The sequence below is a fragment of the Musca autumnalis genome, unplaced genomic scaffold (assembly GCF_047663935.1).
Source record: "Musca autumnalis isolate F117 unplaced genomic scaffold, ASM4766393v1 scaffold_3, whole genome shotgun sequence".
Lineage (NCBI taxonomy): Eukaryota > Metazoa > Arthropoda > Insecta > Diptera > Muscidae > Musca > Musca autumnalis.
The window spans coordinates 181920845-181946458 of NW_027411866.1; the positions used below are offsets into that span (position 1 = coordinate 181920845).

Below are 25614 nucleotides of genomic sequence, written 5' to 3' on the forward strand. Positions count from 1 at the left end.
AATATCGGCTAATGTTTTGGTATAGCCCCCATATAACGGTACCTTCCGATTTTCGGTATTTTCAGGATCTAAGCCCCAATTTCGTAGCAAATTAGCTGTAATTTGGTTACTAGGGTTCCTAGTGGTCACAAAATATTTCCACCAAAAATTATGGACATAGGTGCACGTTTTGATATAGCCCCCAAGTAACCGTACCTTCCAATTTAAGGTATTTTGAATATCATGACCACATTTTTAAACCAACTTGGCTGTAATTTTGCATTCCGTGTTCTCACTGCGTATAAAATCTTCTTACAATATATTTTCAATACGGATTTATGTTTCGATGTAGCCCCTTTTATGATACCCCCGATTCGTTGAATTTTTACTTGTTATCCCATATTTTATAACATATTTAGCTATAATATGGTATTATAGTGTCTCCGGGGGTAGAACTCCTCCTTGCAAACATTTCTGAAGATAGGTCCATATTTTGATTTAGATCCCATTTGTATGAATTTCATGCAAAATCCTTTTTTTAAAAGTGCAGTCATCAAAAGATTTGCAGATATTTGCAGCCCTAATGTGATTATTCCGTATCCAGAGAGTCCAATTTCATTCCCCAAAATATAATCGAACCCAAGTTCGGCCAAGTTTACAAGATGCACTCTATAGGACAAGCGCGTACAACCCATAAAAACACTAAAAAATGTAATTTTTTGAAAATTTATTGCTATATAACTAAGTACCTCCAGACCCTAAACTAATTTTTATAATTTAAATCACACCCTCTGCTATTAATTAAAAATAAATTTTGTCCAGTTTCATTACGAATTTATTTAACATTTAAACAAATATGAATTTAATTTTTTGCAACAATTTTTTAAAATCTGATGCTACACAAAGTCTTGCGTTTGATAGTGAATAACTGAGTGAATATTTACAACAACAAAAATGAAAAACAAAATCTTTGTCTGCAAAGTGTCTGTAATCGATACAATGGAAAATATTTCGCAATTTTATAGTTCGATTTTTTTACTTTCGCGCCGCTAGATCAGTGGTTTCGACCAGTGTGCGCCGTTCGGACTCGGCGATAAAAACTAGGTCACATATCAATAACTTAATATGAATCCATTGATATAAGAGAAGCCTCCCTTGTCTTTACTGGGATGTTTGTGGAAAAATATATAAATTTTACATTTCTAAAAAATATTCGAAAATTGGAAAATTCAAATTGATTAGCCCCTCCTGCTACATCTTCAAATTGTCTTTGAATACCAGGTTCCTTTTTGGAATACACCTAAAATAAATAAATATATATACCATGAAATTTGGTATATTTGATAATTGGGAAAATTGCGAGATTATTAAAGATCTATCGTCCAAAAATGGTGTACTTGTACCCCACATATGCTTCGAAAATAGTTCATTGTGGGCATATATTGTGATATCAAAAATATATTTTATACCGGTAACAATGAATAGAAATTCAAAAACATGCATGCAAACAAATTTATAAATCCCAAAATTATTCATGTTCAATTATACAGTTAAGAAGATAGTATAAGTCAGCTGCGCTAACGGTGTTATATGTACCTTCAGCCTCTAAAAATATATTGAGTTTGTAACACGAGTTTGCTTCAAAATACGTGGAATCTGTAGGTATCGTAATATGGGGCTATACCAAATCAATTTTAGTAAGCTAACTTCTGAGTTTTGGAAAATTTTGAGAATTGTTTGTTCAGATTTGTAATTTTAGTTGGAGCTGGCAGGGGATTTTGGAACTTCTGGACTATAATCTCAGGAAATATGACTTACCCCGGGAAAGGGACCAGAATAGGGACCGTAAAAAGAACATTCTTCTTAAAAAAAGAAAATAATGATCAAATAGATCCGATACGGGTCCTCAAACTGCACTTTTCCTAAATTTTATGTGGGAGATCCTCGAAGGACGGACCGATATAGTCCATATTCCGACCTGACATGACTGGATGAAATAATACGATGTGTAAAGTTTAGTCCAATCAGAACAACCCCTTGAGAGTTATCTTTCGGATTCGCGGGGCAAGTACAATCTGCTGAACAAAATTCGAAACGATTCGAGAAGACTCTTAAATTTCCCTTTTCCGAATTTTGTGTGAGAGGTACCCTAAGGACCGATATAGTCTTATCCGATCTATATCTGGAGGGAATAATAATATATGGAAAGTTTGGAGCAAATCGATTGCTCAGTTCGCCAGTTATCGTTCACACAATTATTCGATAACAATTTTGAACTTATTTGGGGGAGGTGTGGACCGACATAGCCTACATTCGAACTTAAACAAAGTTTGAGCAAAATATTACATTGTATAAAATTTGGTTCTAATCGGTAGATATGTTCGAGAGTTATCGTGCGCACCAGCCAGTTAGACATTAAGAGAGGCAGATGAACGGACAGCGCTAAATAAACTCCAAATGGTCTGAAACGAGTTTCGTCCAAATATACTTGGAGTCTAAAACCAATATATCGATGAGACACATATTTGGTCGTATTTCGTTTGTATCCCCTTTACCCTAAATCCTGTGGTATAAAATAGGTGGCGAGGCGAACCCATGCTGCAATATTTGTATAAAAAATCCAATTTGACAACTGAACTGAAAATTTCTCTGTCATGATAGAGACAATTTGTAGCATGAGAGGAAATTGTGGTTCTCTGCACAAAACACATTATATATCAGGCAGTAGGTGCGTTATCTAGCTGACACATTATTGCAATTTGCATCAGGGGAAAGGTCAGTAGTTATTATTCCATATGTAGGCTACTTTGCCGGTATATGCCCTCCAGGAATCAAAATATGAACCAAAAATAATATTTGTATATTTTTCGTAAAAAAGTAATGGTGTCTGTCAACCGCTAAATAATATCAGATCATCATGCAAAATTATGCGGATTTTCTTCAACCTAAACTCTTACCTAGTGCAAAAGTTCGTGACTATTGAGCTATAATTGCGACCTCTAGCGGGTTTCTGATTACACTACAAACAAAAAACTGGATATATTAGGCTGTAACTCTGTTATCTGACCACGTACATCAACACAATTGACATCAATTGAAAGGTCAAGAGATCGTCTTCCAGATATAACTCACGAGTGGGAAATGTGTCTTTCAGGAACAAAGATATAAGCTGTTTATTAAAAAATTTCACAATTTTCACACAAAAGTTGTGGTCCATTTAACCCTCTAAATATTATCTGATCACCATCTCAAATTGCAAACTTCTTCTTTGTCATATACTCTTACCTTATTTAAAATTTCGAGGCGATCGGACTATTATTGCGACCTACAGAGCAGCTACAAAATCGGATAAAAATTATGTTTTTGGTCCATTTCACCCGCTAAATATTTCACGATCATCACCAATTAAAATGGCGATCTATTCTGATGTGAAACCGACCTCCATACCAAATTTCGTGACGATCGGTCCATAATTGCGGCCTGGAGTTTAATTAAAATTTATAATGGGCAGACGGACACACGGACGGACGGACGGACAAACATCTCAAAATCGCTTTATCTCGTCGAGATATGAAGATTGGTATACCACATTGGGGGTCTCCGACGAATATTTGGCGGTGTTACATGAATTTTTCCCAAAACAAACTTATAATACCCTTTCCACATAGTGGTGTAGGGTATAAAAATTAATTTACATTGTTTTATTATAAATGCATTTAAAAATAGAAAATAAATTTTCATAATGGAATCTCTAAAATTGATTTAAAAAAAATTCAGAAACTTTTTTGACACTACATGAATGAGTTTTGGTACATAGACTAAGAAAGAAATCTTCATTCCATATCTGTTTCTGTAGCTAAATATGACCGTTGCGCGCAAAAAATCTGACAGTTTTAATTTGAATGTTTAAAAAATTCTACAAAATTCGCGGCTTGATATAACAAGCTGTTATATGTCATTACCGTTAACTGAATTCATACTCTTTGCGATGATATAAAATACTCCCGAAATTGTTAAATAGATTCGATAAAAATCAAATTTATGACAAAATTTTACGTATTTGCAGGGATATTTTTGAAATAGTAGCGCATGTTCGTACAAAATATATTTAAAAAATGACAACAGTATCCACACTTCGTGAGAAATAAAATTAAGCCTTTGTCGTGAAGGTCGGTGTTATAATAATCCTGTTATTTGTAAAAATACGAAGAATATTTGGGAAAAAATAAAAAAAAATAAAATTTTCTGATTTTATGTTTCGAGTTCTTTCCCTTTTTTGCCAATATTCCGTGCGATAATGAAGATATTTGGTTGCAACCAATTTTTGCCTTGTAGTTTTCCTATTGGCGAACATATTTAGATCATTATATTAAATTACAGGAAGTAATTAAATCGTGACATTAAATTAAAATAAAGTTATATTGATTATGGCAACACTGAAAACCCATACAAAGTGCGTAATAATGGAAATGACATTCGTTTTTCCAACACAGCGAATGAATCCCTTTTGTTTGTATACTTTGTGAAATTCTATTTGGCGATCACGATGTAGCCTCAGTTTTTCGAAATTTGGGAGGTATCATATCCGCCGACCTTATTGAAGGATTTGGATGTGCCACTCCTTGTTAATTCAGAATGAAAAAAAAAAAAACTAAATTCACGCGGGTTTCCACGGGAATCAGATGATAGTTGTAAAATTTTAACCAAAAACCCATTGCCCAATCCTATGAGTGTTACACTCTCGAGTTATACATACATGCAAAATTGCCCAATCGCTTGTATTACAATCACGTATTAAGTTTTTAGATAAATCGAGTTGGGCGTCCAAAAGAGAGACAAAATTCAAAAAAACCCATTTTTTCAAAATGTCATCTTCTTTAGAGGCTGATGTAGTAAATATATTAAGAAATCATATATTAGGAACTTCATCTCTGATGTGTATTCTTTAACTTCTTCTTGGAGCATTAAGCCATGTATTGTGTTGAAAAGCCGCTAATTGGAAATTATTATAAAAAAGTCGTTCCACATTTTTCCTATTTTTTAAATTAATTTTACCACAGCTTCCGCTCAAATTATTATTTAAAAAAACCACGAGAATCGAGCTAAAAGAGTTGATTTTACAGAAATGCGTTCAAAAGTTATGGTACAGTAAAATTTTTCGCGAGTTACAATACCTCAAACCTTTGTTATACCCTACACCACTATGTGTGGAGGGTATTATAAGTTGGTTTTGGCCAAAAAGTTTGTAACGCATCGAAATAATGGTCGTAGACCCATACTTATATATACCAAAATGAATGTCTCGACGAGCTGAGTCGATCTGGCTATGTGTATTTTAATCAGATCGACACCAAATTTTGGGTGTTGATGAGGGTCCCGGAGGGGAAGAAGCCTATTGATTTTGGTGATGGTCGGATAATTTTTAGGGGTCGGAATGGGCAAACAACTTATTTGGGGAAAAAGTCAACGTTTTTTTCCAAAGCAAATATCTCAGCATCCATAAGGGATATACCAAAAGCAAAACCTGTTAATAAAAGAAGAAAATATCACCTTTTTAACGATGTAAAGGAGGTTGTCGTAGGTGGTCAAACAACGAATATATCGCAAAAGCCGCAAATTAAACCCAACTTTTCATTTTTGCGATTTTAGTTATAATGACGAATATCACGGCCTTGGTTGGCGACTTTCCAAAAGCAAAGTCTGATTATGAAAGTAGAAAATCCCATCTGTACAATGATGCAAAGTAGGTTGGCGTAAGGTAGACAAATAACGGAGATAGAGCAATAGTCGGTAATACATCCCGTTTTTCAATTATTTCCGAAATCGCGCTACAGGTCGCAATTTTGATCGGATCTTCACGAAATTTAGGGGGTTGATGGGGGTCCCACAGATGAAGAAGCCTATCGATTTTTGTGATGTTCGGATAATATTCAGTGTTCAAAATGGGTAAAAAACTTATTTGGAGAAAAAGCCAACGTTTTATTTCAAAGCGAATATCTCCGCATCTATAATAGGCATATCAAAAACAGAACCTGTTTATGAAAGTAGAAAATATCACCTTTTTAACGATGTAAAGGAGGTTGTCGTAGGTGGTCAAACAACGAAGAAATCGCAATAGTCGCTAATACAACCCAACTTTTTATTTTTGCGATTTGAGTTAAAATTACGAATATCACAGCTTTGGTTGGAGATCTTTCAAAAGCAAAGCCTGAATATGAGAGAAGAATATCCCACCTTTACAATGATTCAAAGCAGGTTGGCGTATGTGGGCAAATAACGGAGATGTAGCAATAGTCGGTAATACATCCCATTTTTCATTTTTTTTTTCAAAATCGCGCTACTGGTCGCAATTTCGATCGGATCGTCACGAAATTTTTTTAATTAATGGGGGTCCCACAGAGGAAGAAGCCTATTGAGGAAGAAGCCTATTGATTTTGATGATGGTCGGATAATATTTAGGGGTCGAAATGGGCAATAACTTATTTGGAGAAGAGGTCAACGTTTTATTTCAAAGCCAATAGTTCCGTTTCTTTAAGAGGTATATCAAAAGCAAAACCTGGCAAGGAAAGTAGAAAATATCACCTTTACAACGATGTACAGTAGGCTGTCGTAGGTGGTCAAACAACAGAGATATCGCAATAGTCGGTAATGCGTCCCATTTTCCGATTTCTTTGTAATCACGCTACAGGTCGCAATTTTGATCGGATGATCACGAGTTTTTTGAGAGTTGATGCGAGTGCCTCAAAGGAAGAAGCCTATTAAGATTGGTGCTGGTCGGATAATATTCAGGAGTCGGAATAAGCAAAAAGCTTATGTGGAGAAAAGTCAACGTTTTTTTCTAATGCGAATATCTCCGCATCTGGTAGGAGTATTCCAAATGGTAGAATAAAAGATCTCCTTTATATTGATGCAAAGTATGTTGGCGTAAGTGGGCAAACAACCGAGATATCGCAAAAGTCAGTAATATATCCATTTTTTTCATTTTTTGTAATCACGCTACCGGTTGGAGTTTTGATCGGATAGCCACGAGGTTTTTGGGGGTAGATGCGGGCCCCACAGAGGAAGAAGGCTATTGATTGTGGTGATAGTCGGATAATATTTAGTGGTCGGAATGGGGAAAAACTCATGTGAGACAAATTCAAAGTTTTATTCTTTGTGAATATATCGGCTTCTTGTAGGGGTATTCCAACAGCAAAGCCTGTCAATAGAGGAAGAAAATATTACCTATAAATTGGTGTAAAGTAGGTTGGCGAAGGTGGCCAAACAAGGGTGATACCACAATGCATCCAATTCTTCCATTTTTTGCAATCACGCTACAGGCCGCAATTTTGATCGGATGGTCACGAAGTGTTGGTTGCTTATGGGGGTCCCGAGAGAAAGAGGCATATTATGTTTGAGGGTATTCGGATTATATTCCCTAAACGAAATGTTTACCAGTGAAAAACTTATGCACAGGGGTAGTGGTGTAGGGTAACACATGGTCGGTCCCGTCCCGACTATAGCCTTTGCTCACTTGTTTCAACATATGTTAATTTTCTGAAATAAGGCCCATATGGAAATTTAAGAAATTCATAGAGTTGTTTATTTAGACATAAGGATAACAAATTTAACTCTTTCAAATCTCGTTTATGTTTTTTAAATCTTTTCAAATGAAGATAAACTCAATGAGATTAATCCCCCGTTTTTGTAACTTTTTTTGTTCGTTCGACTATATTCGTAATAATTTAGGCATCCATAGCTCAGCCCACAAATGTCATACAGACTTAATCCTTCGTAAATCGATCTACAAAATTTTACATTTCGTGTGAGAAGAATAAAAATTTTACAAAAACAGGGGGTATATTCATTTTAAACCTAACATTCATACTCGTATTAGAGCTGGCAACCTAACGATAGTCAGACTATCGTTTTATTTATTTATTATGTTTTTTTTTTTTTTGGGCTGCCTGTCATATTTTTTGGGCTGTTTGTTACGAATTATTTAAGAAATAAATGCTTTTGAGCCGGATATAAAGACAGCTTTACGAGAGCGATCAAAACGATAGTTGAACTATCGATAGTTTGCCAGCTCTAGTGTGTATAACATTATTATCATTTAAAATGATTAATGGAATCATCTTATTCGTTTTAAATTTTCACCCGAGGCATAACATTGTTTAAATACTAGACGGAGATTAGTTTAATTAGAACATTTCCTAAAAGCATGTAGAAATATAAACAACAGTAGTTAAACATTACAAATGTATGTAACCTAAAAGTGACGCTTAAAAATATAATTTCAATGTAATGGTGGAGTATGAGGTCTACAAATATTCTATAGAACCATACGTCACATTATCATAATCCTCGTGTTTCTTCTTGAAAACATAATTGTAACAATAATGTGAAATACCTAAGGAATTAAAGTGTTTGTTTTGCATGATAAAAAAGAGAACACAAATTAATAAATATAAATAAAAATCCAGTGTCGTCCGTTGGAAATTGCATCAGTTGAGAGAGGTAATAGTCCAACTAAGGTTTTATTGGAAATTATATTACAAAAACTACTGAACCTTATTTTGCTGAAAATTTCAGGAATTGTACATGCATAGCTCCCGGTGAAATTTGGCTATACATTTTATTAAATTTCATAGGGGACGGAGTACCTTATCTATACCCTACGTATTTATCGGTTTGAAAAATAATTTTCGGACAATAGTGGTTGCGTCTTCGATTTTACGTACTTTTTAAATATGTTATATCTACAAAACCGTGCACAACCGTGGTACAATGGTGTGAACACCCCCCCCCCCCCTTGCATGATGAAGGTCGTGGTTTCGATTCCACGGCCAGGCAACTTCAAATTTTCGACGGTGACAAAATACCCCTCAGTAATATTGGCGACATTTTCTGTGTATTTCAGCCATGTAAAACTTCTCTACAAGTGGTGTCTTAGGACACGGCGTTTGGACCCGGCCATAAACTGTAGGTCCCATATCATTGAGCTAACGTGAATCGGGGTGTACTCATTGATATGAGAGGAGTCTTCCCTGTCCCATGTTTGTGGAACAATTATTATTATTATATATCTACAAAACCATTGAACGGATTTTCATGAAATTTGTGGAAAATGTTCAAAATTATCCCAAAGTGAAAATGTCAACAAACAACATTAGTTTCGAAATAATATTAGTATAATATTGGTTAACATATGCTACTTTGGCTTAAGTACGCGGTTTAAAAACAAAGCCACATCTCGACAAACAAAACAAAAATAAAAGTTTACAAAACAAATACCAAGCGCAAGCATATAAGACAATGCTTGGTGTGTTTTAGTGATAAATTCTTCGAGAGACCTAAAGGGCAATATGCCTATACAACGACATCAATGTAGTTAAACGTATTAAGATACAACAAATGCGTTGGTTAGGTCATGTCATTAGAATGGAGAATACGAGCTACATATTGGAAATCAAGACGAAATCAAAAAAACACGTTATTCCAAATTTGTAAAGTAAAGCAAGAAAAAAGAGAGAGTACTGTTAGAGATCATATGAACCCATGACAAGCATTATGTTAAGCAGTATTCCTCAATATGCTAATGGACATTCCAAGATTATCTATTTTCTCGTCATGAAATATTTTTCATGGTATACACCATCATACCATTCCTTTGGAGATTTATATTATAAAAATTTTACAACATAATGTAAATCTTAAGACTTTTTTGTTTCAAATTTAGACAGTGAATATTTATTATGGCAGACAATCAGAAGTATATTGTCATAATTTCATTCTTTTTCCGTCCTTCGTTTCAGCAAAAACCTTATGCCATGCGAAACGTGACAATTTTCTATTGCCCCAAATAAAACACAAAAAATCGCAATGATTTCTATACTTCGTTAGAAAATTTATTGCGTTGTTTTCTTCATGCGGCAAATGATTTCACCCAAGAATATTTATGCAAATTTCCAAATATTAAAAATTATATTATCACACAATAATCTTCTATAGAATATTCCTTACTGAATTGCTAATGATAAATTATAGAAATTTATTTGCAAATTGACTGCGTAATTGGTTTTAAAGAATATTGTGTGTGCGTGTGTGAAACCATATCATTATGTCTTTATTCAAATTAGGATTATGTATTATTAGCTTTGAAACGAGCCGCTTCAGGGAGTAATAATAAGTAATTCTAATAATTTTCCTTTTTTGTGTGGTGGAATTACTTGTGGGATTATCGTTGTCGTTACGGATTCATTATGAAAGACTGTTTGACAAGTTGTGTTTATTGCGATTATAATATGATATTTAAGAATATTTTGTGATGCTAACCACATATGTATTTACATATGTACATGAATATGTATGTAAGTTCATATGTATTGCCCATAAGTGTTTTGACGTGAGCTAATAATGAGGAAAGACAATGCAAAGTTATTGAATCGAATAACGAATTACATTTCATCTCAATTTTCATTGTCTTATTAGTAAAGGTGTGTTTAAATATAACATAAAACACATTGTTCCACAACATCCCATACGGGACAAGGGAGACTTCTCTCATAATGAGTGCACCACGATTCATATTTAGCTCAATAATATGGGACCTACTGTTTCTCGCCGAGTCGGAACGCCGTGTCTTAAGACACCACTTGTACAGAAGTTTTACATGGCTGAAATATTCAGGAAATGCTGCCAACATTACTGAGGGTTATTTTGCCACCGTTGAAAAATGTTTGATGTTGCTTGGCCGTGGAATCGAACCCCCAACCTTCTGCGTGCAAGGCGGGCGTGCATACCATTGCACCACGGTAGCACCTAACTTAAATATACTAAGTTAGAATTTAACAAATGTCAGTAATCAAACCGCTGAGTCTGCTTCATTGCCTTTAATAATTTCTGTCTGTCGCTTTACTTATTTATTACAATGAAGCGTTGGGCCTTATTACTCCATTCGATTCGATCGAGTATTTGCTCGTGAATGAAAAAGTCGAACTATGAAAACCTATGTGTTCTTCAAAGAACATAAAGAAGGTAAAAAATGTGTTTATTTTAAAACAAAAACTAAAAAAAATATTAATGAAAAATGTAAATCGTTAAATAATAATTTGAGTAATAATTTCGGAATGAAGTATTGATAGAAAACTGTACGAAATTATTATTATTTTTTTTTTTTTTTTTTTTTTTTTTTTGTAAAACTGTTTGACATTGTTGTAACAAATTGCTAATCACCTAACTTAGTAAAGGTACGGTTGTTGCAAAGACACAGAACTGTAAAGACTGGAAAAGATGCATAATGCACAAATGTTTATGAAACAATGTATATAAACATTTTACCAACAACAGGGATATGTTAATGATAAAAAATCCCATTAAAGCGGAATTCGGCTTATACAAATTGTAGGAAAGCAAAAAGTTGGACTCAGGATTGTATTCCATAGCAGTTTCCAATTCATTGAATATGAACTTGGCGCCTGAAATGGTTAACTACTTAACAGAATGTTGTTATAATATCGTAACAACAGAGCTTAACTCCATCTATTGACAAATGTTAACAATTGAGTTTTCCAATCTTTATGTATTTAAATCTTTGTTGTTGTTGGGTGCCACCGTGGTGCAATGGTATGCACGCCCGCCTTGCACTCAAAAGGTCGGTGGTTCCGATTCCCCGGCCAGTAATGTTGGCGACATTTCCTGAGTATTTCAGCCTTGAAAACTTCTCCACAAGTGGTGTCTTAAGACACGCCGTTCGGACTCGGCGATAAACAGTAGGTCCCATATCATTGAGCTAAATATGAATCGGGGTGCACTCATTGATATGAGAGAAGTCTCCCTTGTCCCGTATGGGATGTTGTGGAATAATGTTTTGTTTTTTGTTTTTTATGTTGTTGGCGTGAATAGGTTTTCATACTTCGATTTTTTTCATTTAAGAGCAAATACTCAATCGAATCGAATGTCGTAATTAGTTCCCCTTGTCTATTCTTTCGTTTATCTTCATGTAACCCTATTTATACTACTTTTTAGTGGTTTCATCATCGCACATTTTCATGATATGGTTTACCCGACGCCGATATTTATCGTCAACGCAAATTGCCTCCCAGATCTTTCGTTCTTCGTAATGGGGGGTACCGCACCACGTTCGAAATTCATGCCTACATGCATCATGGGACATTTCAAATTTCATGAAAATCTGTTCGAATGTTAGATCATAAGTTTCCATAATTTTAGCATATATAGCGATTTTAAAACAATAGGTCCTCCGAAATTCATCAACAAATATATAGCCTTTTTACCACGCACAGAGGGGAAATGTATGTTAAAAGTTGATTAAAACTCTTAACAAGCTCATTTGTAGTCCGATCGACGTAAACTTTGGCACAAATCATATTTTCGGTCCAGATTTAGATACAGCTCCCATATATATTGACATCCGAGTTTAGATAAATCATACACAAAAAGCGTTATATACATTTGATAGAACCGGAAAGTTAAATAACGCATCCAAACTTAGCAGATGTCAAAGTATGCCTAATTTGGTCCAAGTCAGTCCAGATTTATTTGTAGTCCCAACATATATTTTTTTTTATTTCACATTTTGTTATAGTTGCACAAAAGCCACAATATACCTCAGATCACCATTACATTTGATAAAATGTATCCTAAATTTTCACTAGGACTGTGTTTATAGGATTTAGATCAAATCGGTTCAGATGTACATACATGTAGTTTCCATTTGCGTTTGACAGTTAATGTTTAGACGTTTTTGTAAAACGTTGCTTCAAACTTTTGAAATCATTATTCATATTCTACTTGAGAAACAATCGTTTTTTTCTGAATGTCGCAAACATATATACAAATTTAGGTTTTATGGTGAATACGAGAACAAATACAGAGAACAAATAAAATAGGAAGTCCTGCCGAACGCAGAAACCAAAATCTTTTTACATTTTGAAAAAATATCTTGCCTTAAAATTTTCATGTTTTGAGCCTAAGTTGAGAAAAATAGATTTTTTTCGGAATGGCGCAAATATGCACAATTTATTATGATTGAATCTGATATTTGAAACTTAAGCGCATAAAACATCAGAAGAAACTATGGTCGGGAAACGACGGGGAAATAGACTTTTTCAATATAGAAAATTTAGTTATCTTAAAAAAAAATTATCATAAAAAATATGCACGAAAGAGGATATGAACCACCATTAGTAAAGAGTAAAAATGCAAAAACAATCTGAAAATTTTAAAAGCCTATCCCGTTCGCAGACTGTACAAACAAAATATACATTTTCGCGGAAATAATATCACTTTAATGTTCACCTAATTTCTTAGAATTCGTACATGTATATTTTGTATTCAGTATGGCTGAGTTCAATCAATCCAGCATTTGATTGGTTAATTTTACAAAGTTGCGGATGGTTATATGCTGTTTATTAACAATTTTTTGATTATTTTGAGTTTTGAGCAACTTTAGGCCTATGTTTCCCCTCTGTGCTGTGCCACGGTACATTCCTACACATTTTCTGAAAATGTCATGAAATTCGGTTCAGTAGTTTTGGAAGTATAATGTATTGAAAAGAGTGGACGTGGTCATCAGTTATCAAGATATAACATATTTAAAACAAGTAAAAAAGTATCAGTCGGCCTTGTCGACAGAGATATACCCTCAGCCTGTCCAAAATAAAACACTTTGTTCCAAAAAAAACGTATGTATTTAGGGGGATTTTCAAAATTATGGGCGTATTAGCCGACAAAAATGTGGATTAGGTTTAAAATTTAAAATTGTTGCGGAGGAGGTACTTAAAAAAATAGACCGACATAGTCCATTATGGAAGCTGATCTTATTTTTGGAGTCATATCTTTTCGATACATATCGAGCCCACTAGTCATTTTTATTTGGACTAGTATGCCAGGAAGCATGGACTTGTCCACGGAACACATAATATCGCTGAAAACAGAACCACAACATTTAATTAGGATCTTCGAACAGACCTTAAACTGCACTTAGACACAAATGTTGAACTTTTGTGGGGGGAGTACCCGAAGAAAAGGACCGGTATGGGCCATTTTAGAAGTTAAACTAAATTTGAACAAAATATTAGGAGATGCAAAGTTTGGTCCAAAATGGTTGTCCCGTTCAAGAGATATACATATTTATTGAATTTTTTAAATATTGGGGGAAAGTGCCGATAGTTGGGAACCTGCATTGCCTATCTTCGAACTGAAAATAAGTTCGAAAAAATATGACGAAGGCTAAATTTTAGACCAAATCGGCTGATCAGAGTTTTCGTGTTCTCCAGCCACTACATATGGTGACATAGGGGGTTTCTACACTTTTCGGGCTGTTTTCTCAAGAAGTATGGACTTGCCCCTGAAAAAAACTTTTGCCGTCGTATTTGAAGCAGCGAATGCAAGTTATTTCAACAAAAATTAAAGTGGCCCGAGAGCAGGTCTTAAAGTGAACTTATCCGAAATTTTGTTTGGAAGTTACCCGAAGGAGTGGACAAATAGAGTCCATATTCGAACCTGATCTATATATGTTAGAAATTTTATGATGTGTAAAGTGTTCCATGCTTTCGGTCACTTTCGGTCACACCCTTCAATTTTTGAACTTTTGTGGGGGAGGTACCTGAAGGAGTGGACCGATATGGCCCATCTTCGAACTTTAACTATGCTTGGACAAAATATTACGAAGGCCAAATTTTGGACCAAATCGGTTTATCCGTTCGAGAGTTACCTTGCAATTCAACCACTACACACGGTGTCAAGGTTTTTTTGCAACTTTCAGGATATTTTCTCAGGAAGTATGGGCTTGCTCCTGATGAAACTTAATCCGTCGTATGAAGGGCAGTGAATACATGTTGCTACAACAAAAATCAAAGCGATTCGAGAGCAGGTCCTGAACTGAACTTTTCCAAAATTTTGTGTGGGAGGTAACCGAAGGAGTGGATTGATAGAGTCCATATTAAAACCTCATCTGAGTCTGGTAATAATTTTACGATGTGCGAAGTATGGACCAAATCGGTTACTCCCTTCAAGTGTAATCGGGCGCACAAATTTTTCGAACATTTTTGAACTTTTGTGGGGAAGGTACCGGAAGGAGTGGACCGATATAACGAACTTCGAACTTAAACTAAGCTTGGACAAAATATTTCGAAGGCCAAATTTTGAACCAAATCGGTTCATCCGTTCGTGCGCACCAGCCAGCCAGACAGACAGACGGACGGACATTGCTAAATCGACTCCAAATTGTCTGAAACACAATTCGTTCAAACATACTTGGGGTCTAAAACCATTATTTCGATTAGGCACATTTTGCCAGTATGAAAGTGTATATACCCTCGTTAGCATAAATGCTAAGGGTATAATCACGCTAGATATCGCAGTTATAGCTCAATACTGAAACATTTTTGCAGAAGGTAAGAGTTTTGGTCAAGGAGAATGCCAATCGCCTTGAATAATAAAAGGATAGTAGTTAGCGGGTGAAATTTACCCTAATTTTTGTGTGGACAAATATTCAATTTTAGTTCTTGTTCGATATTTTGAATACTTGGGGGCATTTTCCGACAAATTAGGATAGCGAAACTTGAAAACTAACTCTTGACCTATCCGTTGATGCATATCGTAGCAATATATCGGTTAAATAACAGTACTTCTATTGTCGAACATATAAGTGGGTTATTTTATCGTTTTTGTTTGGTTGCTAATAACTACATTTACCGCATGCTAGAAAATATCGCAATCATTTCCAAATCATGATAAAGAAATTTCCAGTTTTTTTAATTGATGCAAATTACAATTCTGTACTGGGTCTGAAGTTTGTGTACCACCGTTGGTAAAAACCAATGCAATATCTCGAAGTATTAGTCATTTTATACCTCAGCCTTTAGGCTGACGATGGTTTATACACTTTGATACGACCAAATATGTGTTTAATCGAAATAATGGTTTTAAACTCCAAGTATGTTTGGCGGAAATTCGTTTCAGACAATTTAGCCCTGTCTATCCGTCTGTCTGGCTGGTGCAATCAAATTTTGAAGTTTGTAATATTTTTCTCGATATTAGTTTAAAATAGAAAATGAGCCATATGGACCCACTCCCCGCAAGAGTTCACAAATTTTATGTAAAATGGTGCGGGCGATAACTCTTGAAGGGAGCAATCGATTTGGTCCCAACTTTGAATATTATATTATTTCTTCTAGACATAAGTAGGGTTCGAATATGAACTATATCGGTCCCGACCTGCAGGTACCTCACACACAAAATTTGGGAAAAGTGCAGTGTGGGGACACGTCTCTGATCTGATCTGAAGCAAACTCGTGATACAAAACAATATATTTTATTTATTTATTTATTATTTTTTTCAGAGACTGAGGTTATATCTTCGTCAGCACAGCGGTAAAAGTCGTCTAATGCTATTTTTAAATTATTTTAGATTCATTCTTAATACAACTTTTAAAACAAAATAATATAAGAAAAAATTCGTGTAAAACTGTAATAAAAAACGTGTATGCAATCGGTGCGGAAACTTTTTTAAGGGCAGGGGAAATTTGATAACACGTTTCTTAATATTTTTCTATACTCTAATATTTTTTAATATTTGCAAAACAAATGTAGAGAAGTTATAACCCTAATGCACAACACTTAAATGGTTAACAAACTCAAATATATACATACGTATAACACAAAATCGAAATTTTTCAAACAAGTTATTAAATTCAGTTATTGATTTACAGTTTTCCTCTCCTATGCAAAAATTCCACTCTACTCTAAATACATTTCCAACACGTTACATCTCCATGTGAATGTATAACTCTTTTGTGAACAAAAATACTTCAATTCTCTCTATACACTTTGATTGTTATGGAAATCAACATTTTTCCAATATGATTGATATGATTTATATATTGATGTTTTTTGCACACTCACACACCCTTTTTATGTAAGGCCTTTATGAATGTTTGTCTCGTTTATCGACGATTTGCAGTGAAGAGTAAAGTGAGTATAAAAGGATATCAAATGATTGCATGCATCCTGAATTTTGAACAAAATATCATATTCTATAGATATGTAGATATTTTCTGTTAATTCTATATAAAACGAAATAAAAATACTATAGAATGAAAATGCGATTTGTTTTTGAATACAAAAAAATGAACGTACCTGTGTCGCTATTCAATGTACAATTATAATTCTTAGTATTTGCATTGATTTGATAGGGTTGAGAGGGAAATATTTCTGTTCGTACATATCCTTGGAATTGTTCATATTACAAAAATTAAGGGTTGACCTTAAATTATTATTTCTACATATCTGTGATTATCCCATAATATTATGATTTTCGATATCTTTAGTCATGTGTTCAATCCATCGATATCTCGGCTGCTTTCACCGTCAAGAGGTTCGCGTTCATATATCATTATTTATTATCATGGCATGACACATTGGGCGGTGCCGTTCGATGGGGGGCTATATCAAAAAACGTGAACATGTATCGACAATTCTCTCCCCCAAGGAAGACTAAATGACAAATTTCAGCTATTTCCATTGGATAAAAACAACATTGTTCCACAACATCCCATACGGGACAAGGGAGACTTCTCTCATATCAATGAGTGCACCCCGATTCATATTTAGCTCAATGATATGGGACCTACTATTTATCGCCGAGTCCGAACGGCGTGTCTTAAGACATCACTTATGGAGAAGTTTTTCAAGGCTGAAATACTCAGGAAATGTCGCCAACATTACTGAGGGGTATTTTGCCACCGTTGAAAAATGTTTGATGTTGCTTGGCCGGGGAATCGAACCCCCGACCTTCTGCGTGCAAGGCGGGCGTGCATACCATTGCACCACGGTGGCACCGTGGTGCAATGGTATGCACCACGTAGCTAAAATGTAGCTAAAACCTTCAAAATTATCAAAATCCGGAGGTACTGTTCTTTGGGGGCTATATGAAAACGTAGACCTATACCGACAATTCCTACATCAATGTAAGCATAACCCCAATGTAGTCTAAATACAAAATTGTAGTCATTTCGATTGGGTAATTTGGCATATGTAAATCTTCAAAATATCGAACATCGGGAGGTACCGTCCTATCGGAGCTATACCAAAAAATAACAAAAACATAAATATTTACCAAATACATATATGATTAAATTTTACTTCAAATTATCAATCGGAGGCTATTCTTGTCATAACTATGGATAAACATGCAATAAAACATCGAATTTTATTTTCTGCACGCTAGATCTGTATTTTGTCCCACAGTGCGGCGTGTCTTAAGACACCACTTGTAGAGAAGTTTTACATGGCTGAAATAGTCAGGAAATGGAAGCAATGAACGGAAACAAACAAAACGATTCCCATACCAGTCACATAAAGCCACAAACTTTTCAGCTTCTCTGCATCATTTCATTCTCACAACCAAAACAAAAACACAAACTTTTTAATGCAAAAAGATGGAGACCGTACGATTGCTGAAATGTAACTTCGGCTATGCTTTGCCGAGTTGTTTCATTCATCAACGAAACAAGTATTTTTGGGAAACGTTTGCCGTGCATATTGTCAATGACACACTCAGATACACACACATGTGATTGCTTAACAACCCTATAAGTTAGCATCAGCATACCACAGTGAATTTTATCAACCACCAAACGTTTTTGATTTATTCTCATGTGTTTAGTACTATTCCGTTTTCTATCTGCTCTTGTGGAGTTGAGTACTTTTCGCTTTTCGTTTTGTTCGCACACACGAATGTAAACAAAACAAAACTAAACAGCGAGCTCGGCCAACGTGGGTTATGTTTCGTTTTGTATTGTTCCTATGGGAAATACGAAACGATTGGAAATGTTATTTAAAGTATATTTACGTACGCTGAATGGAAGCCAACATTACCCTGAAGGGACTTGCCACCGCCGAAAATGTTGATGTTCTTCTCAGGGATTACACCGCAGACCTTCTGAGTGTAAGGCGGGTGTGTTTACCACTTCAGTTCACGGTGGTTCCGACCATAAATTTTAATGTTCGCATAGAAACTCACTTTGGCAATCCTATCATAGACAACAATTTACCCTAAGATATTTCCCCTAGATCTGGTGAATTATCCGCGATTGCTTATTGGATTTATATTTTTACTGTGTTTCTAATACATTTTCCTCACCAATTTTTCTTTTTTCCTTCCTTACAGATACTTTTCGTATTCGTCGTTCCTCCATATCCCGCTTTGGGTCAATGGCCAAACAGGAACCGCTAATTGTTGTCGATGAATCACAAATTGTCGAAGAAGATGATCAAGAAAGTTCTGAAACACCATCGAATAAAGCCAGCCTAGATATTGATTCACCTGTTAACCCCTACTTGCTGTCACCATGGCGAGATCCACGAGAAAGTCGCAAACACTCCTTACCCTCACAACAAGTCACCGAAGGTATTACAGCAAGTCAGGTCAGGCGTCTGTCAGAGCGGGGAGGCGAAGGTTCGGGACCATCACCAAAGGAAGCAGCCTTTCTGGCCACACTATCACAGGCTCCGGCACCATCGGGACGTCGTCACTCTGTGGTTACAATTTCCAAAGTGCCAACAACCATATTTGGCCGTGCCAGACGGGAATCAGTTGCAGCCTTACCAAACAAGTGAGTTGGGGAAGGGGGTTGGTTGGTTTATTATGGGCTTTAATGCCAATTTTTAATATCTCAACCTTTTTTCCATCTCACCAGTCGTTTAATAGGTTCACGCCGGGAGAGCAACACCTCCACTGGGCCACCATCAACAGATCCTATAGGCAGTATACACAACTTACAATTGGACATCATGGATGATATTGTACAATCACGCAAAGCACGAATGAAACTTTGGACCACAAGCAGTGAAAAAGTGTGCGAAGTGGAAACGCTAAATGAAGTGGGTGGTACAACGCCACAGCGTTATACTAATCGGCGATATTCTGAAAGCGTTTCAGCCCAGCCCACACCATCGCCAACACCAAGCTACCGACGACCCTCCGAACATCCCGCCGTTATGTCACCATGCATTACCCAACCCACCAGTAATCGTTCGTCAACCAGACGAAAGAAAAGTACGGGATTTTTGGGAGGACGTACTGATATTGGTTCCATTTTCAGTAATCTAACCTCGTCGGCTATTGAAATACACAAGTGTGAAGACAAGCCCACACCACCACCCTCATCATCGGCAACAAAAACCAAGACTACGCTACAGGCACCCTCGCACAGTAGTTCGAATCTGTTGGATCCCAACGCTGGCCGTTCGACCCGATCCAATAGTTTCGATGTTTCCATACTCAACAATGCTAAGCAATTGGTAAGTGATGCTCAGGATAATAGTTCAGCTGCTTTGTCTGGATGGTTTGCTAATCGCCATGAACCCATGGCGCGCAAAAAGAGTATACGTAGTAAAAGTACAGCTATGGCTTTGTCGAAAGATGTCCTGGAGAAACTACAAGCCAAAGATGTATTGCGTGAGAGTAAACCCAAACTGGTGCCACGCAGCAAGCAAAAAAGTTGGACAGATCATACAAAAGGCACCATAGTAGATGCCACAGTAATTGGTTCGGCAATAGAAGGGTTTCTGCGCAAGAATTCCGCTTCTGGACCTTCGGGTGGCAGTGGCAGCAGTGCAGCTGCTACATCCAGCAGTAGCAGCAAGACCAGTAAAAGTGGTGCAGTACCCAAAGATAATGGTTCCTCGAGACGTAGTCGCACCCAAGCCCAGGCTGCCAATGCCGTGCGTTCTACACTCAATTGGTTTGGCAAAGGTGACGAAGACGACACCAAAGATACCTGTGATGCTTCACTTTGCTCAACCCTTAAGGATCTGTTTGTTAAATAATTACCGGGGAATTCCTTTTTTAAATTAAAATAATCTTATGTTTTTTTTTCCTGTTTTACGTTTGGAAAACTTATTGCCTTCATTGTCCATAAGAAATGGTAAGTTTAATTTTATGTTAAGTATTTTTTATTTTGAATTCTATTTCACATATTTTTTAATTGATATGGCCTGGCAATAATTTGGCAAGTTTGAAAGCTTTAGCAAAACAACAAAAACATATACATACTAATTTTTAGAATATAAATGAAGAATTATAAAAACAAGCAAAACAACTATTTTTCATATTCAAAAACTAATATTTTACTAAATCACGTACACAAACAAATATTAATTAAGAATGGTTATTGCAATATAAAAATAAATTGAACTATTTATTTACATGTATGTGTGTGTGTAGTTTTAAAGAGCATTTTAATATATGTGTTGTGTTAAATGTACACTGAGGATTATATACATACATATAATATAATCAGGATGTGTAGAAGGGTATATTGATTTGGCTTCATTTTCGACTCGTTATAAATAACACCATATTATTGTCGGAGTTCTATAAAGAAGTTCAAGGATTAAAAATTTTTCGTTGAAATTGAAAAGGTACATTTCCCGCGAATCCATGAATGCATCCCGATTTTATGTTTAGATCCATGATATGTGAATTATTTTCATCACGACGTTCAAATGACGTGTCGAACATATGACGGCACTACGTGTAGGAACACCTTTTCATGGGAATTACTCAGGAAATTAATCCTGAGGGATTTAACCATCGTTCAATATTTTTATGTTATTTTACCTGTACATTGTACTCAGCACAATGTGTAGTTGGTAACGCTATTGAATCACGGTTAAAAAAAAATTAAAAACTCTGGTAGTAATATTTTTATATATATTTTTATGTAGTTGGTTACGCTATTGAATCACGTTTAAAAAAATAAAAACTTGTAGTAATATGTTTTTTTTTTTTTATATCCTCAATCTTTTGACTAACGAGGGTATATGGGAAATGTTGCCAATTTCTTCATATTCAATTACGAAAATATCTAAATTTTACTTTTCGCGCTGCATTAAAGATTTTTGGTACATTGGTTAAGAATAAAAAATATTCTCCAGTACGAATCCCCCCGCCAGCCTATTTTTGGTTGTTACGGAAAAAAGTTATGGCGGTTTTATTTCTGATTTGTAAAATGTTACTCAGTATTCGCGGAATATACAACAAATTTAAAAATGTTTAAATGTAACCCAATTTTTTTTTTCAAAACACATGTCATAAAATTACACAAACATGTCATAAAATTACCCGTCATAAAATTACACAAACATTAGTTTTGAATCAAAATTTGATGGCGAATCTGAGGAGGTCAACATTATAATTATTGGTATCATCCCAGCAAAAATTTGAATCCATTAGTCTTTAGGTAACCCATTACAAAGTCATGTAACAAGCTAAAAGTTCTTACTTCACCACATACTAAGCAATGAATACGGTGACACATAGCGTGTGTGTCCGACTGCAAATCCTTGTGTGTTCAACGCTCACCGTCTACATGCGTTTAAGCAACCCTTATTGTTCATATGCGCAACACAGTGTGTTCGGCTACAAATCAGATCAAATCCAGCAGAGAGGAAAATAAAATAAAAATATGAATTGTATTTAAATTGAAAACAAATTCCTACTCAATTGTTCTAAAATGTTCTATTATTAGAGTGCTTATTTTTCACCTTCTAGTGGTTATAGACTAAGCTCATATATGGGACAAAAAAAATTTTGTTTATAAAAATAGTTTTCACATGCACATAAGAAAAGCGTTAAGTTCGGCCAGGCCGAACTTTTTATACCCTCCACCACTAACTGTATTGAAGTGAATAGGAACAATTAGTTTTATTTCGTTTATGAAAGTACTAAACACTTCATTTTATTGCAGGAGTAGTAGGTACATATATCTCAACTGATAATACTCCCTTCAAAACAGTTAATATGGGGCGACATTTACAATTTTCCGAATTGAGCGAAGTACATAAAATTGGGCAAAACCGACTAGACATAAACCTAGATTTGGATATTTAACAACATTGGGAGCGCCGTTCTTTGGATGCTGTATAAAACGTTAACCTGTACCGATAAATTTCTGGAGGAAAGTTTCGTAACTCCAGCGAAGACTAAATACCAAATCTCAGTTATTCATATTGTGGCTAAAACTTTCAAAATACCGAAAATTGGGAGGGATCTTTCAATGGGGGGGTATATAAAAACATAGAACAATACCGGAAATTTTCAGGTGGGAAGTTTTATATCACCAACGGAGATTAACCGCCTGTTCATGTATGTCGCACGGAAACCTGTACGAAAGGAAAACAGTCACACACTTCCGTCTAAAAAGGCGTTCATGTATTTCGCAAACTATCGTGCGACTGCCTTACGTATCCTATGCGAAATACTACTAATTTGAATGTACATTTGTACTATGTTCCATAAATGAGAGGCAAATGAGAAATGAAAACAAAATCCACATATACATACAAATATTGGAATATGTGTGATTTGTTTGAAAATAAAATGTGTCGGTATTTTGAATTATTTTATTTTATTGATTTCTTCAAAATAATGAATGAAACCGCCATTAAAACGTGTCTTTAAAATTTTTATTTTGTTTCAAGAATGTGTTGCATAAATTTGTTTTAAGATTTTCGGTGTTATTCACGAGTTTACGTTCTACACGGCAGCTACAAAGCAAGTGAGTGATTTTGACATTCTCTTTCTATAAGAGACAGTCCTTTCGAAATACATAAACCCAAATTTAATGGAAAAGTAAACGTTTAATTGTTACTTCGTATGGCTTGTCGGTCGCATAGATTTTCGTTTCGAAGGCGTTTACATGAACAGAAAATGACTTTTTTCCACTTCCGAAGCGCAAAAAACCTTTCGGTCGACATACATGAACAGGCTGTAAATAGTAAATTTCATCCGTTTCGATGGGATATTGATGACACAACCTTAAAATACTGAAAATCGGGAAGTACGCTTCTATGGGGGTTATTTGAAGAAAAGGGCTTATACTGATAATTCTCTTCTGCAATATTTTATACACACATGACAATGAAAATACTAAATTTCAGTCATATCGGTGGTATATTGAGGCCACAACTTTCAAAATACCGTAAATCGGAAGGTACGGTCCTATGGGGTATTTGAGGACGTCGTCTTATACCGGCACATTTCGGCTGGAATGTTTCATACCTCTATCAAAAACTTAATACCAAATATCAGCTTTTTTGGTGGAGAACGAGCTATATGTACCTATACGGACAAATTTTAGGTGGAAAGTTTTATACTCTCAACGAAGACTAAGTACCATCTTGCAGCCATCTCCGTGTTATAATGAGGCTAAAACCTTCAATATACCGAAAATTGGGATATACCGTTCTATGGGGGTACCCCCCCAAAACATGTACATATACCGACAAATTTCTGAGGGAAATTTTTGTAGCCCGGAAAAAGATTAAATACCAAATTTCAACCACTTCGGTGGAATAATGAGGCTAACTGAAGACTTTGACCTATACGGACTAATTTCTGGTGGAAAGTTGTATACCCACAACGAACACTATGTGCCAAAACACCGAAAATTGGGATGTACCGTTCCGTGGGTGTACATTAAAGCGTGGACCGATACAGATAAATTTCTGGGAGAAAGTTTTGCATCCCAAAAGAGGACGAAATATCAAATTTCATGCATTTTGGTAGTAAAGTATAGCTAAAACCTTCAAAAATACCGAAAATTGGGAGATATTGTCCTATGGGGACTATAAGATTGCGTGTGACTTATACCGACATATTTCATATGGAATGTTTTATACACCAAATAAAGATGTAGCACCAAATTTCAGCCATTTCGGTGGAATATTAAGGCCACAACCTTCAAAATACCGAAATCGGGAGGTACCGTTCTATGGGGGCTATATGAAGGCGTAGACCTATACCGACAAATTTCATATGGAATGTTTTATACACCAAATGAAGACTAACCACCAAATTTCAGCCATTTCGGTGAAATATTGAGGCCACAACCTAAAAAAAAACGAAAATATGGAATGTTGAATGTACCAAATGAAGACTAACCACCAAATTTCAGCCATTTCGGTGGAATATTAAGGCCACAACCTTCAAAATACCGAAATCGGGAGGTACCGTTCTATGGGGGCTATATGAAGGCGTAGACCTATACCGACAAATTTCATATGGAATGTTTTATACACCAAATGAAGACTAACCACCAAATTTCAGCCGTTTCGGTGAAATATTGAGGCTACAACCTTCAAAATAACGAACATCGGGAGGTACCGTTCTATGGGGGTTATATCAAGGCGTGGACCTATACCTGCAAATTTCCGGGGGAAAGTTATATACCCCCAACGAAGACTAAATACCAAATTTCAGCCATTTCGCTGCTATAATGAGGCTAAAACCTTCAAAATACCGAAAATCGGAGATATCGTCCTATGGGGTCTATATCAAAACATGGACCTATATAAACATTTTATGCTAGAAATATTCCATAGCTTCTGGAAACACAAAATACAAACTTACAACAGATTCTGTGGACAAATGGGACTAATACATTCAAAATATCTTAAAGTGACGCGTGCAATATGTGTGGCGTTATATGGGCTATACCAACACGTGGACCTATATGAACAAACTTTGGTAGAAATGTTTTTTAGCCTTTGGAGACACAAAATACCAAATTACAACTAATTCGGTGCTCAAATGGGACTAATACATTCAAAATTTCTTAAAAT

General features: G+C 35.6%; 1 protein-coding gene across 2 annotated transcripts in view; it reads left to right on the forward strand.

Annotated features, from left to right (window-relative positions):
- Positions 1–24894, forward strand: part of kairos — a 525872-nt gene extending 500978 nt beyond the window's left edge. Inside the window, exons 8-9 of one of the 2 annotated variants that reach the window (XM_073972378.1) lie at positions 19157–19601; positions 19686–24894. In XM_073972378.1, coding sequence (XP_073828479.1) covers positions 19157–19601; positions 19686–20817 — 1577 coding nt within the window. In that variant the 3' untranslated portion in view covers positions 20818–24894. The remainder of the gene's footprint in view (positions 1–19156; positions 19602–19685) is intronic. The other variant, XM_073972379.1, reaches the window with a different exon arrangement.
- The last annotated feature ends 720 nt before the right edge of the window (positions 24895–25614 follow it).